Source organism: Dufourea novaeangliae, unplaced genomic scaffold (genome assembly GCF_001272555.1).
Source record: "Dufourea novaeangliae isolate 0120121106 unplaced genomic scaffold, ASM127255v1 scaffold260, whole genome shotgun sequence".
In the NCBI taxonomy this organism is placed as follows: domain Eukaryota; kingdom Metazoa; phylum Arthropoda; class Insecta; order Hymenoptera; family Halictidae; genus Dufourea; species Dufourea novaeangliae.
This window is the reverse complement of record NW_015374130.1, coordinates 26,592-39,949: the sequence shown is the minus strand read 5'-3', so window position 1 is coordinate 39,949 and position 13,358 is coordinate 26,592. Positions and strand designations below refer to the sequence as shown.

General features: G+C 34.5%; 1 protein-coding gene across 1 annotated transcript in view; it reads left to right on the top strand.

The window, feature by feature from the left end:
• The window catches only part of LOC107191239 (Y+L amino acid transporter 2), a 61,132-nt gene that overhangs the window by 36,917 nt on the left and 10,857 nt on the right, over positions 1 to 13,358 (top strand). The window contains exons 4-5 of the mRNA XM_015580229.1: positions 2,107 to 2,230; positions 9,088 to 9,288. Coding sequence (XP_015435715.1) covers positions 2,107 to 2,230; positions 9,088 to 9,288 — 325 coding nt within the window. The remainder of the gene's footprint in view (positions 1 to 2,106; positions 2,231 to 9,087; positions 9,289 to 13,358) is intronic.

The following is a 13,358-nucleotide window of genomic DNA, read 5'->3' as shown; positions in this document are numbered from 1 at the left end:
TCAACATCGGTTAATAACTTTTTACGTTATGATAAGCACCGTTTGTATACAGTGCAATTTCGGATCAAACACGATTAGCGCCACCAACAATGCAGGAATATTGAAAGCAAATTTTTTTTTATTTACCTGAATGTATAATAAATAAATAAAGGCGACGACGTTTTGATACCATGAGTTCTTTGCTTTCTTTAAAAAAAATTCCTAAGTGTTACTTTCTTTCCCGCCGCTAAAGGAGAAAAGGGCCTTAATTTTTTAGAACAATGATGAACGTGGTATTGCTATGAAATGAAAGGTTTTTGTGTTTCTTCTGACATTTATTGGAGATTCACTAGCATGTTCAGCATTTATTTTAGCAGCATTTTGGATGAGCAACTTACTATTCGAGGCTACTGTACGATTGGGTTAAAAGTGACCCAGGCGATGACAGCGTATTTACTATTAAACCCTCTATAAACCTCTAGAAAAGTCTCCACAGACCGCCTGTCCCATCAGATCTCTTACAGTTCGCGCCCTCGAGCTTGGTGCGTGTCACTTTTTGTGTATGTGACCGAGGACGGTCGCGATGGTCAGGCTGACTGAACTGTAGGAGATCTGATGGGACAGGCGATCTGTGGAGACGTTTCTCCCAGTCGCTTGGGTTTTTGGTAGCGGCCGCTAGGTGGCGAGTTTTCTCGCAAAAGCGGTAATTAGTACCTTTGGCTACTTAAGGGGCTCCGCCGAGAAGCAACCCAGGTGCCTGGTTTAGGGGTCGTCTACCGTCAGCTCCACTGACGAGCTTGGTAGACGATTCCCGAGACGAAACGCCATCTTTCGATATCTTTCTGATATTCACGAGAAATTGAAATTATCAAACAAAAATGTTCATACAAAAGCTGTATGGTATAAATATACTCCATCACTCATAATGTATTAAAAAGTGATATCAGAGCGTATTTCGAAAAGTATGCAAAATATTTTCATACAACAACTATTGAATGTTTCTCTATAGTTACATTACAAAATTTATTTATGTGCGAAACATATGATTTTTTTTTACCATTAAATTTCTACAAAACTGAGAGTGAGGAAACAAAACAGTTTGCAAATTTGTAACTACCGCGTGGAACTCTTATCAGAAACGCAGTGGGAATCGAAGCGCTTAAAAAAAATAACAATTTGTTCTACACTGTAATTATAACGAGTGCGTGAAATCAAAAATTTCAATTTATTAGTTCATCGTTACTTTAATTTACAATTAATTATCGAATTCAATTATTCACTGCGATTATACATCGATCGAATTAAAAGTTTAATTGTCAATGGCGATAGATAATCATATATGTCAATTGCAATTATTAATCGTTAATTGGATTAAATATTGCACAACACTGGTCTTGAGATATTTGTCAAAACAGTGTCACGAAAAATCAATTTTTAATACATTATGAATGTTGAAGTATATTTAAACAATCTTGAAGAGATTGGTTAATTTTGCACCAATGTTTTGGGATACATACTTTTGAATTTATCTTAAAAACGAAAAGTCCAATGTAACATCGAACCATATTACACGGTACTGCATATTTCTTTGTAAAGAAGTGCTTACCAAAAGTTGCGACGTACTTCTTTTCAAATCAGAAAGAACTTAATTTATTTGTATATAAAAAGAGAAAAAAAATTTATTATTTACTTTTATTATTTCATTAACTTAATTTAGTATACTATTTTTCATTCAAATTTATTTATTTGATTTATAACTTGATCAAAATATCAAATGTGGTGAAAATAAACCGCATGTGCGTCATGCAGAAGAAGCATAAATAAAATAATTTTTATCATAATTATTTATCAATTGATGATTAACAATTAATATTTGTAATCAACGCTTGACGACTTTGTTAATTGCTTAAATTAATCGAGATTTTTTACGATTAATTTTTTTAACTATAAGCACTAATCAATCAACGAAATTAAAAATTTTAGTCGTTTAGTGCTCAACACTGTTCGAGAAAATCGTATGTCCAAGATCACGACAAACTCTGGCCTCTAACGAGTAGGCTGCGAATGTTTATATAAATATAAAATTCTGCAATATTAAATATCAGTTTCCTGTTGTTACTTTCGCAGGAATCTACCAAAGGCTATTTGCATATCGTTGCCGCTGGTCACGGTGATATACGTACTAGCGAACGTAGCTTACTTCGTGGTTTTGACGCAGGACGAGATTCTCGCGTCGGACGCCGTGGCAGTCGTAAGTCCTTTATGTTCTCTATAATTTATTGTACAAGCACTTTGACGAGGGTCAGTCAGATATAAACTGGAATTTTGTAGAAACTTATGTTCTACTTATGTTCCACCGGCAGAATCTCCTCAGCTCATTCGTGACACTTTAATGAATGTGTACTAAAAACTATAAAAGATTTTTCGTTCATGTGTGTTACGTTTCATTCTTTATTTGTTTATATTGTATTTCGATCGTCGGTCGCTGGCTTTCACGTTTAGCCTTCTATGTAGTCCGGGAGCCAGTGAACTTTTTTCTTACATTATTTGATTACAGCTGAAAATTTGTGAGGCCTTAATTAACTTACAATAAGTCAGAAATGAGAAAATTGGGTAATTATTTAGAACATGGTCCTCAGCACCAATTTCAATGACGTTGAAATATATCGTCAAGACCACAATTCTGAACAACTTTTTCCTATACATATCATAGGCGGTCTCTTTTAGTTTCCGAGACATCCGCGAAAAACTGCTGCTACTACAGCCTGTGCCAGCCTGTGCGCCAGCAGCGACTCCAAACTAGTCTTTTCTTTTTATACAGTGGGTGTAAAAAGTATTCGTACATCCTTTTAAAACGGAACAACTCTTTTAAAATTGGTCCAAATGACTTGAGTTTTTTTTGTGAAGTTAGAGACATTAATTTACTAAATGATGTGATAAATAAAATTTGAGAAAGTTGCAATTGGTCCGAATCGCGAAGAAAATATTAAAGGTCGTGTTTTACAACTTTTTAATCTGAGGCTATAATGAAAATTTAATAAATACATATCGAAGATTTATGTTAGTTATGTACATACTGAAACTTTCATTGAAATCTGTTAATACAGAAACGAGCGACAGACATCAAAAGATGTGAGAATTGTTAGATTTACTACAGTTGTAGATCGAAAGTCGGGAAAAACTGCGATTTTCAACATTTTTAATCGTTTGTATCTCGTAGCAACGTTCCAGTTCATTGAAATCGGCGCTGATGAGCATGTTCTAAATAATTACCCTTTTATGCAGTATGTTTGAATTTTTATGCAATTTTTTAAACTTTGTGTGTAAAGTTAGTAAACCTCGTGGTATTTTTAACTTTTATGTAACATTATTTTAATTTGGTTTAATAGTAAATTAAATGTATCATATAAATTTGTAAAATAGTAGCTTTTGATTATTCTGTTACGATTAGTGTTGAATAGAATTCGATCTACTAACTAGCTAACAATTACAATTGGTATTTTATTAATTCATTAAATTAACAATTACATTTTTCAATTTTCGAAATCACAAGTGAGCATTCATATTAATGTAGGGCTGGTTACTCGAATAATGCAGGAAGAATGAAATAACAATTAATAAACAATTTCCAAAAAGATTCAAATCATCTATATTTTCTGATTTATTGTTGGCATTGGTCGTCATAAACCTTTAAATAACTTTTGATAACGCGCCGTGTATGTGTGAAAACGGGCCTAACACTGAACATTTAAAGCGATACAATGTATACAGGTGGCGCTCTGCCGAGTCCGACCGAGAAAAGCGCAGTATTTTGCGGCTCAGACATGAGATCGGTTGGTAAACAATAAATTCTTAATGTAAAAAATCTTAATTTAGTAAGGCGGATTCGACGAAGAGAGATTCGGTGAAACCGCCTTGGGATGTTTGGGATATCGACTCGGTTCGATTTCGACTCAGCTATCAGACCCGTTGACAGATACTCTGTTTCATTTTAAATGCTCAGTGTGGACCTCAGGTCGTTGACGCTCAACGTTCGGCAGCTCGAATAAGCACATTGCAAGAAATTTTTGACTGGCTAAGCATAGACGTAGTAACTTTAGCAGCGTGGGTGGGCAGCCAGACAAATGTTTTATGACTTTCTAGTACTTAAACTATTACCAAAATAATTTTCAACCGTAATCATATAACGAAAGGATATTGTAATTTTTTCAAACGCAACGTGTCCAAGCTGCCAAACTACGATTTTCTCATTTCTGACTAATTGTAAATTAACTAAAGCCTCACAACTTTTCAGCTGTAATCATACGACGTAAGAAAAAAGTTCAGTGGCTCCCGGACTAGAAGCCTGAACTTGAAAACCAGCGACTGGCGATCGAAATACAATGTAAACAGATAAAGAATGACACCTAACACGCATGAACGAAAATTTAATCTTTTATAGAGTTTTCAGTATACATTCATTAAAGTGTCACGAATGAACTGAGGAGATTCTGCCGGTGGAAATGAGTCCAAATATGACATTATTCGGAACATTTTCAATAATTGATTCTGCTTTCAATAATTCTTTTATACAATCGTATAAAAAATTTCATCGCGTAGGGCAAGATGTTTTTGGTGAACGGCCAATAACATTACAATATTTTTCATTCGCTTTCGATCCAGATGGATTAATTTTGTTCCATAAAGCTGAGCATTTTGACATAGCAGACTCATACACTTGTTTATAACTTAAATTTTCTTCGCAAACTTTACTTGAGTCTGTGCCAGCAATTAAACTGAGTGTATGACTATAACATCTATGATGCCTAGACAAAGTATAATATTTATCTACATCATCTGCTTCCCTTAAAATATTGCACACACTCACAAAATGTACTGTTTCCGGTTCTTCCGTATATTCTGAATTTTGCTCGGCAGTTTCAAGTGTCTCAATGCTATAATTAAATTGTTTGAAAGCTTTAATGCAGTTGCTTCCATTATCCGTGACAGTACAGACTACTTTACTATGATTTAAATGAAATCGCTTATGTACATCCATGATGAATGCTGCAATTCGATTGTATGTATGAGGAGATTTGAATCTTGAACAAGCTATCGCATTTGATTGTCGTTTAAAATTTTAATCTATTCAATGTACAGTCATGCCAAGGAAACTTCTTCGATAGGAAGACCATCATATGTCAGCGGTAGTACAAACATATTGTATCACTTTTAAATTTTCTTTTATACTTTGTATCATATCTTTGTACTTTGTATTTATTTTAGTAACCAGAGTTTTGCGGCACATACATTTCGTATAGGTATATAGACGTAACGTATTCGGGTCCTAAAACATCTTCGGGGTCCCGAATAATATTTTTGAGAACTTTTCCGTTTAACGGCAAAAAATTATACTATACAATACGATGCCATACTGAATCTTCAGGTTAATGAGTTAACGATTCCAAATAGAATCCTGCGGTTGGGCAGGGTTAATAATACAATCTTCAGTACACATTTCTTCGTACGTTATGTTTTTATTAAGTAAAATAAATAAAGTGGCAGTATTAGGGACATTTAATTTATCATACAACATACAAGCATATATAATACTATTTTAAATTATAATGTAAAAAACATAATTATTGCCGGACAATGTCGAGGAATTATGTTTTAATACATTATAATTTAAAATAATATTATATATGCCTACAGGCATATATGGTGTATGGTAGATTAAATGTCCCTAATACTGCCACATTATTTACTTTACTTAATAAAAACCATAACGTACGAAGAAATGTGTACTGAAGATTGTATTATTAACTCTGTCCAACCGCAGGATTCCATTTGGAATCGTTAAATTATTTAGCATTTATAGTTCATATCATGAACCTGAAGATTCAGTATGGCATCGTATTGTATAGTATAATTTCTTGCCGTTAGACGGATAAGTTCTCGAAAATATCATTCGGGACCCGAATGCGTTACAGGACCCGACATCTGTCGGGATCCCGGCCGCTCTCGCCTAACTTGTCCCGAATCGACCTGAGTCTCGGGAATCTCGTGATTTCGGGTACCCGCACACTCCTGGTATTTATGTAGATATTCGTAGTACCACAGACGAGATATAAGAATAGACCTAACATCTTATGGGACAGATGGGACTTAGTGTCCCACGAAAATCACGCTGATTCGAGCGCACTCTACATAAAAGTTTCCGACTTTAGGAACTACGTTGGACACCATGATGACGCACAGCACACACACACTCGCGACTGCACATAACGATTCACACATGCATTATTGTCCCCCGGTTTCACTAGCAAGGAAGAATGTTCTGCTTTTCTCGCCCGGCCTGAACGGCAGTTTGACACATCCGTATACAATGTAGTATACAAGTAGGCCCGGTATAAATGTATACATGCTATTATATTAATCTAACTATTACGAATACGAAAAAATGTTTTATATATAAGTTGTTTTATTTAATGGAGCAAACTTAATAGAATGTTCGAATTTTTTTTATTGTTATTTACAGAGATTTTAATAATAATATAATGTTTTTAAACGGAACTATATCTTTTTATTAATGACGTGTTATAAACGATTTTAAGATGAATTCAAAGACACATTTGAAAGTTCTGTTTGAGTAATAATTTCTCAGATAACTGTATGAAAGAAAAAAAAACGATGCTATTCGAACTTGACATTTGTCAGCAACATTCGTACAGTTATCCGAAAAATTATTACTCAAACAAAACTTTCAAATATGTCATTGAATTCGAATTGAAATTCTCAATAACATGATAATACTAAACATATGTAGTTTCTTTAAAAAAGTTACATTATTGTTAAATTCTCTGTAAATAACAATTAAAAAAAAGTCAAATATTCTATTAAGTTTATTCCATGAAGTCGAACAACGTTCATACGTGTTACGTACGAAGACACTCTCGTGACCTTTTAACCCTATCGGAAGATGGAATGCATCCGGCCGGATTACGTAATTGCTCACGGGGTGTTATGGCGTGGCCAGATTTTCTTGGAAAACAGTTTTCCGTTGAGAACAGGCGTGTCCCCCACTACTTTTAGACAAGTTTTTCGGGATATAAAAAGGGATTCGTACAGCTCATCGGTGTTTCATAATCATACTAGAAGTCTAGCTAGTGAGATCGGGTATTAAAGTCTCTTTCTAACATTTTTAAAAGTAAGCTTAAACTCTGTACGACAGAACCCCGCATTTCTCAGTGCGTGAAAACCGAGAACGTTGGAATTAGCTTCCGCGACTACACGTTACAGTACCATTTGTAAAACCTTTATTTTATTGAATATACTTTTATACGTTCATATATTAATAATTCAGTGTTGTTCATTTCAACTCTAGAATAACATCTAAATTCCAAGCTAGAAGCGAACCCACAAAGGCACACTTTTACCGCTCGAAGTGTACCGAATTCTTAAAAATTACGAGGCCCATACTAACAATCCTAGTGGCTCCCTGAGATGAAATAGGCTCGGGTTCGTCCACGAAAATCTTTCCTAGTGGCTCCCTGTGATGAAATAGGCACAGGTTCGTCCACGTAAAAAAACTCTAAAAAACCAAACTCACAGACAAAAAAACAGACAAGAAAGCGAGTTAATAAAAACGTGATAAAAATATAAGTCGTCCTTCAAAGATTTCCACTGCATTTAAGAATAGATTATGCTATTTAGAACGTACGACGTTTATCACATGAGCTGCATCACAACATTACCCTTCCTTTACTAAAACAGAAATATTGTTCAATATCTTAAATGAAAATAAAATTTAAAACAAGACTAATAAGGTTAATAAACTTGATTTATAGTCAACATTTTACTATTTGAATACATACTTGATCACTATTCGAATACTGAAATAGTCGAATAGTATGTAGCCAAATGGCTACTCTGATATTTGAATACTGTTTGAATTATATTCGTCAAGAATTGAACAACTGATGTATTCGAATATTCGAATACAGAAAAATTCGACAGAAGTCCCCCCATATTTGGATTTAACTGTGAAATTATTAAAAAATATTTATTCAGAAATATAAAACACATGTTATACAACGTGCATACACTTCAAGTACGTAAAGTTCATGTACAGAGTGATTCTAGTACATGGATCGGGCTATAGCTCTGTTCCAAGTGAAGGTAAAAAGAAGTCATGAAAGCTTGTGAAAAATTTTGCATTTTTTAACAAGCTCTATCAGCCGACTATATTATTTTTTTCATAAGTGCATCGATGCACTTACAAAATGCAATCGCTCTTTTTTGGTAAATGGGACACTGCGATTTTTCTAATAGATTGGTTCCTTGTGTCATTCTGCGTATAAAAGATATAAAGGTAAATAAGTCGTTGAAAACACAATACGTTACGAGATATTGCATTTTTTACGCAATTGCAAAAGTACCGTTGAATCAACACGTCCATATCGTATTTACTGGCATCGTACTGTTCGATACCAGTGTTCATATTTTGTTCTTTTGACAAATGATTTAAAACAAAGAATTAAAAGTAATTGTTTAAACATGCAAAATGAACAACTAAACAATATAATGAAAAATGTAAGAAAACTGTTTAGAATCTAATAGTGAAACGTTTGAGTAATTGCTCTAACTTTTCGAAAAAATGAAATATTTCGTAAAGTATTCTATTCTCAGTGACTCTGCTTAGTGTCATTTATGTATAGAAAGAGTCGAAGAACAAATCTATGAAAAAAAAACGTCGTAGTGTCCCATTCAAAAAGGAGAAGAGCAATTGCATTTTGCAAGCGCACCGAGGCACTTGTGAAAAAAATAATGTAGTGAGATTAGAAAGCTCAGTAAAGAATGCAAAATTTTCCTCTGATTTTTTTTCTAACTTCACTTGGAACAGAGCTGTAACCCGGCCAAGTTACTAAAATCACCATGTATATTAAACTAATTAAATTCATTTTTTTTTTAAATTAATACAAAATAGTGCTGGATATAATCTACTGTAAAACGTTTTTTTTTTTAGTTAGAATCTGACCATGTACTTAGTGTACGTAGGCGGGTTAAGAAAACGCACATTTTTGATTATTTCATTTAATTGTAACGAACGTTGCGATTGTTCCGCAGACGTTCGGCGACAAATTACTGGGCGTGATGTCCTGGATAATGCCGTTCTTCGTAGCCTGCTCGACGTTCGGGGCCCTGAACGGAGCGATTTTTGCGTCCTCGCGATTGTTCTTCGTTGGGGCGAGGAATGGACACCTGCCGGCCGCCATTTCCCTCATCAACGTACGGAACTTAACGCCGATGCCGTCCCTCATCTTTCTCGTAAGTACCTTTTGTGTTCTCGAGCCTCTCGGCCGGGTAACATCTGTATAGGGTGTCCCAAAATAGGAGTAAGTCCTTGAAAGGGGTGTAGAGCGAAAAAGTTCTCCGAGGCATTGTTAACGACATATTAAAAGTACCCTCCAGTCGAAATTTTGGGAAAAATCGATTTTTGTTTGATGTGTGTTTTCATCGTATAACATCTCAAGAATGCTATTGTAACGTTTCAGTAAAAAATTCGTAGTACACCCACGAGCAAAGTCGACTCCCGTTGGGGGAGAAGAAGCGTAGGGGAAAGGCCCCCCACCACTTGACCACAGAAGTCACTGAAACTTATACCACACTTACATGAAAGAACCACAATCAGTTTAACATTTATTTCAGTACTCGACAAGCAACCAAATTTGCGGGTTTGAACGTTTGAAATGAGTAATAAACACAATTAGTCACCGATCTGTCAACAGCCAGCGTGTATCAGTCATTGTTCAGTGGTGCCATCGTCGCCCATTGAACGATTGGCGAAACAATCTCCCCCACTATAGCAGCAACGTAGGGAAGCCGACTCTACTCGACTGCGCGGAAACCGTCGCATAAGTCTGTCTTTTTTGCACTTGCGGTTGTACTCTTTTACGGCGCATCTTCGTCTTGACGATGTTTCAAGGATCTCTGTTTTCGGTTGGCACGATGAAAATGGCGGTAAATGGGATACCACATGAACCGTATACCGAATTATTCATTGAGCTAATAAATAATTTACACATTGAAAATTAATTTCTTTTTCTAGACTGATTAGTATATTCATCACTACCCCAAAATACATTTCAGGTTAATGGAACTGCGAGAATTCTAGAATATGTGAGATGGTCGGATAAATCTCTGAACCCTGTATACACTATCATGTTTTAATTGTTATCATTAGTTGTTGATAATTTCGTAAGTAATCAGCGAATGGATTGAATTACGGAATTGGTTGACAAATTGTCGGAGGAGAACGTGAGCTGTGACAATCTCACTCTTAAGATTTTAAACATTTTATCAAATTGATAAAATGTTTAAGCAAGGGATAATTCAACCTTCAGTTTCTCCATGGTCCTATCCTTTGTGGATCGTACCCAAAAAAGCAGATTCATCTGGTGAACGAAAATGGAGAATCGTGATAGATCATAGACGGTTAAATGATGTAACAATCGGTGATGCATACCCATTGCTTAATATTGAGGACATACTAGATCAGTTAGGCCATTCAAAATATTTCACAATTTTAGATCTAGCTTCCGGGTTTCACCAAATACCCATGTGAAATTCTGATGAACAAAAGACAGCCTTTACAACGCCTTTAGGTCACTATGAATTTACACGAATGCCATTTGGGCTTAAACATACTCCTGCTACCTTTCAAAGGGTGATGAATTCAATTTTAACTGGGTTTTAACATTGTCGTTTATGCATCATCAATCGAGGAACATTCTCTGAAATTAAGAGCTATTTTTCATCGTATACGAGAAAATAATCTAAAGCTACAGCCAGAAAAATTTAAGTTTATGCGGCAAGAGCTGGCATATTTAGGCCATGTCATATCCAGTAAAGGCGTACAGCCAAATCCAGATAAAATTAATGCTATCGCTAAATTTCCTATTCTTCAAAGTCAAAAAGATATCAAAGTTTTCGTCGTCTCGGTCTTATAAGTTACTACCGAAGATTTATAAAAGAGTTTGCGAAAATAGCCAAACCGTTAACTATTTTACTTCAAAAAGATATGCCTTTTGAGTGGACTTCTGAGCAAACAAAATCCTTCAATGAATTTCGACAAATACTCACTACGCACCGATTTTTCAGTATCCCGATTTTAGTAAATAATTCCTCCTTACTACAGATGCTTCCAATTATGCAATAGGGTCCGTATTGAGCCAAGGCCCAATTGGAAATGACCTTCCGAACACGTACGCTTCTCGTACATTAAATAAGAGGGAACAAAATTACAGTACTACAGAAAAAGAGCTACTTTCTATTGTGTGGAATATTAAACACTTTAGGCCCTATCTATACGGCAGACAATTTACGATCGTAACAGATCATAAACCACTAACCTGGTTATTTAACTGCGAGGACCCAGGAAGTCGACTAATACGCTGGAGACTAAAATTAGAAGATTATAATTATAAAATAGCATATAAAGCAGGGAAATTTAATTCGAACGCGGCGGATGCATTGTCTCGATTTCCAGCAATAAATATAATTCAAAATGATCATTCTTTTGAAAGTTTCATAAAATTTCATTATAAAAATCTTGATATTCCAAAAGTCAAATTCATTGCTTGTGATAAATTCAAATATTTTCCTAACATACTATTTTATTCAAAAAACCTGGATGATAATAATTTGTTTTCGGAAACAATACGAAATGAATACGAGTTACACTCGTCCATTAAGCTTGTTAAAGGTTCTGAAGTAACATATTTATGTATCAGTAAATTATTTCATTTTGATAAACTAGAGTATAAGGAAGTATTTTATTCATTGCAAAATTTGAACAGGCATTTACAGGAAATAAATTATACCGGGAATCTTTATATTCATGATGTTACTATTAATAATAAGAATATAAAAAAGGACAGGTTTGGTGAAATTATATATTACATTTTCAAAGATATGAATATCACACCTATTATTTTAAATTCAGAACGAATTATTCCTCAATCAAGATATGAAATTATAAGAATTTTGCAAGGAAATCACGATTCGAAACTAGCAGGCCATTCGGGTTTCCTTAGGACATATAAACGTATTAAAGGATTTTATAGATGGGATACAATGAAGAAGAACATAAAACAATATATAAAGCAATGTCCGTCTTGCCAAGTCAATAAAACTAATTTCCGACCCTCAAAAGCCCCAATGGAAATTACGTCCACGTCTAATAAACCATTCGAAAGACTCGCACTCGACATTGTCGGGCCTTTGCCGCAGACCCTAAACAATAATCGTTTTATATTGACCATGCAGGACGACTTAACTAAATTTTCATATGCCTTACCCATTCAATATCATGAATCGCAAACCGTCGCTACTGAGCTATCTAAATTTATAACGTTGTTCGGAATTCCTAGAACTATACTTACTGATCAGGGAACTGATTTTATGTCGCTATTAATGAAAGATTTAACTAAGTTATTTAATACGAAACATTTACTATCCTCCCCTTATCATCCCCAGACCAACGGTGCTTTAAAGAGGTCACATATAACCCTAAAAGATTACCTGAAACATTACATCAACGGAAAACAGACAGATTGGGATGAGTTCATAATTTTTGCAATGATGGCTTACAATACATATGCGTACACATATTGTATACGCATACACAGTATACACATGTGTACACTCTTTGGAAGTAAAGCATATTTACCTAGTAATATAACTCAGAAACCAACACTTAATTATTCGTATGATGATTATATAGTTAATTTAAAACAAAAACTGAATTAAAATACACCGGGACTAAATAAAAAACTCTCACCAAATTATAAAGGTCCTTATAAAATAACAAAAGTTAATCCTAATAATACAGTTCAAATCTTGAAAAATAGGAAATTATTAACCTATCACACTAATTTGCTGAAACCTTTTGTTTTCAGAAGACAAAGATGAATGAAAAATACCATCTCCAGATCCTCCTGGTAATGGCTTTTGTACTACCTAACTCCAATCACGGCGATGAAATTAACAAACCCTACTATTAAATCTTTCGTTTAGATAAATATGTAGGATTATATTATAATCATATAGGCAATGCAAAGTTATCAAATTCCCAATACACCTTGTTGACTCACCTTAATCTTACGATAGCAGATCAAAAATATGATCAGTTACTTAAATTTTACACAATGTCTTTGAATATGTGTACGTATAAATCGGAAAAAATTGTACACAGTAATAATATAAATATTTGTCAAAGTTCCCTCTAAAACTTAAACTCACGCATTTTGGGACAAGATTTAGATTATAAAGTATATGACCGGCAATAAATTGAATGAAGGACACAAAATAGTAATAAAAGGCTATTTGGCATTCCT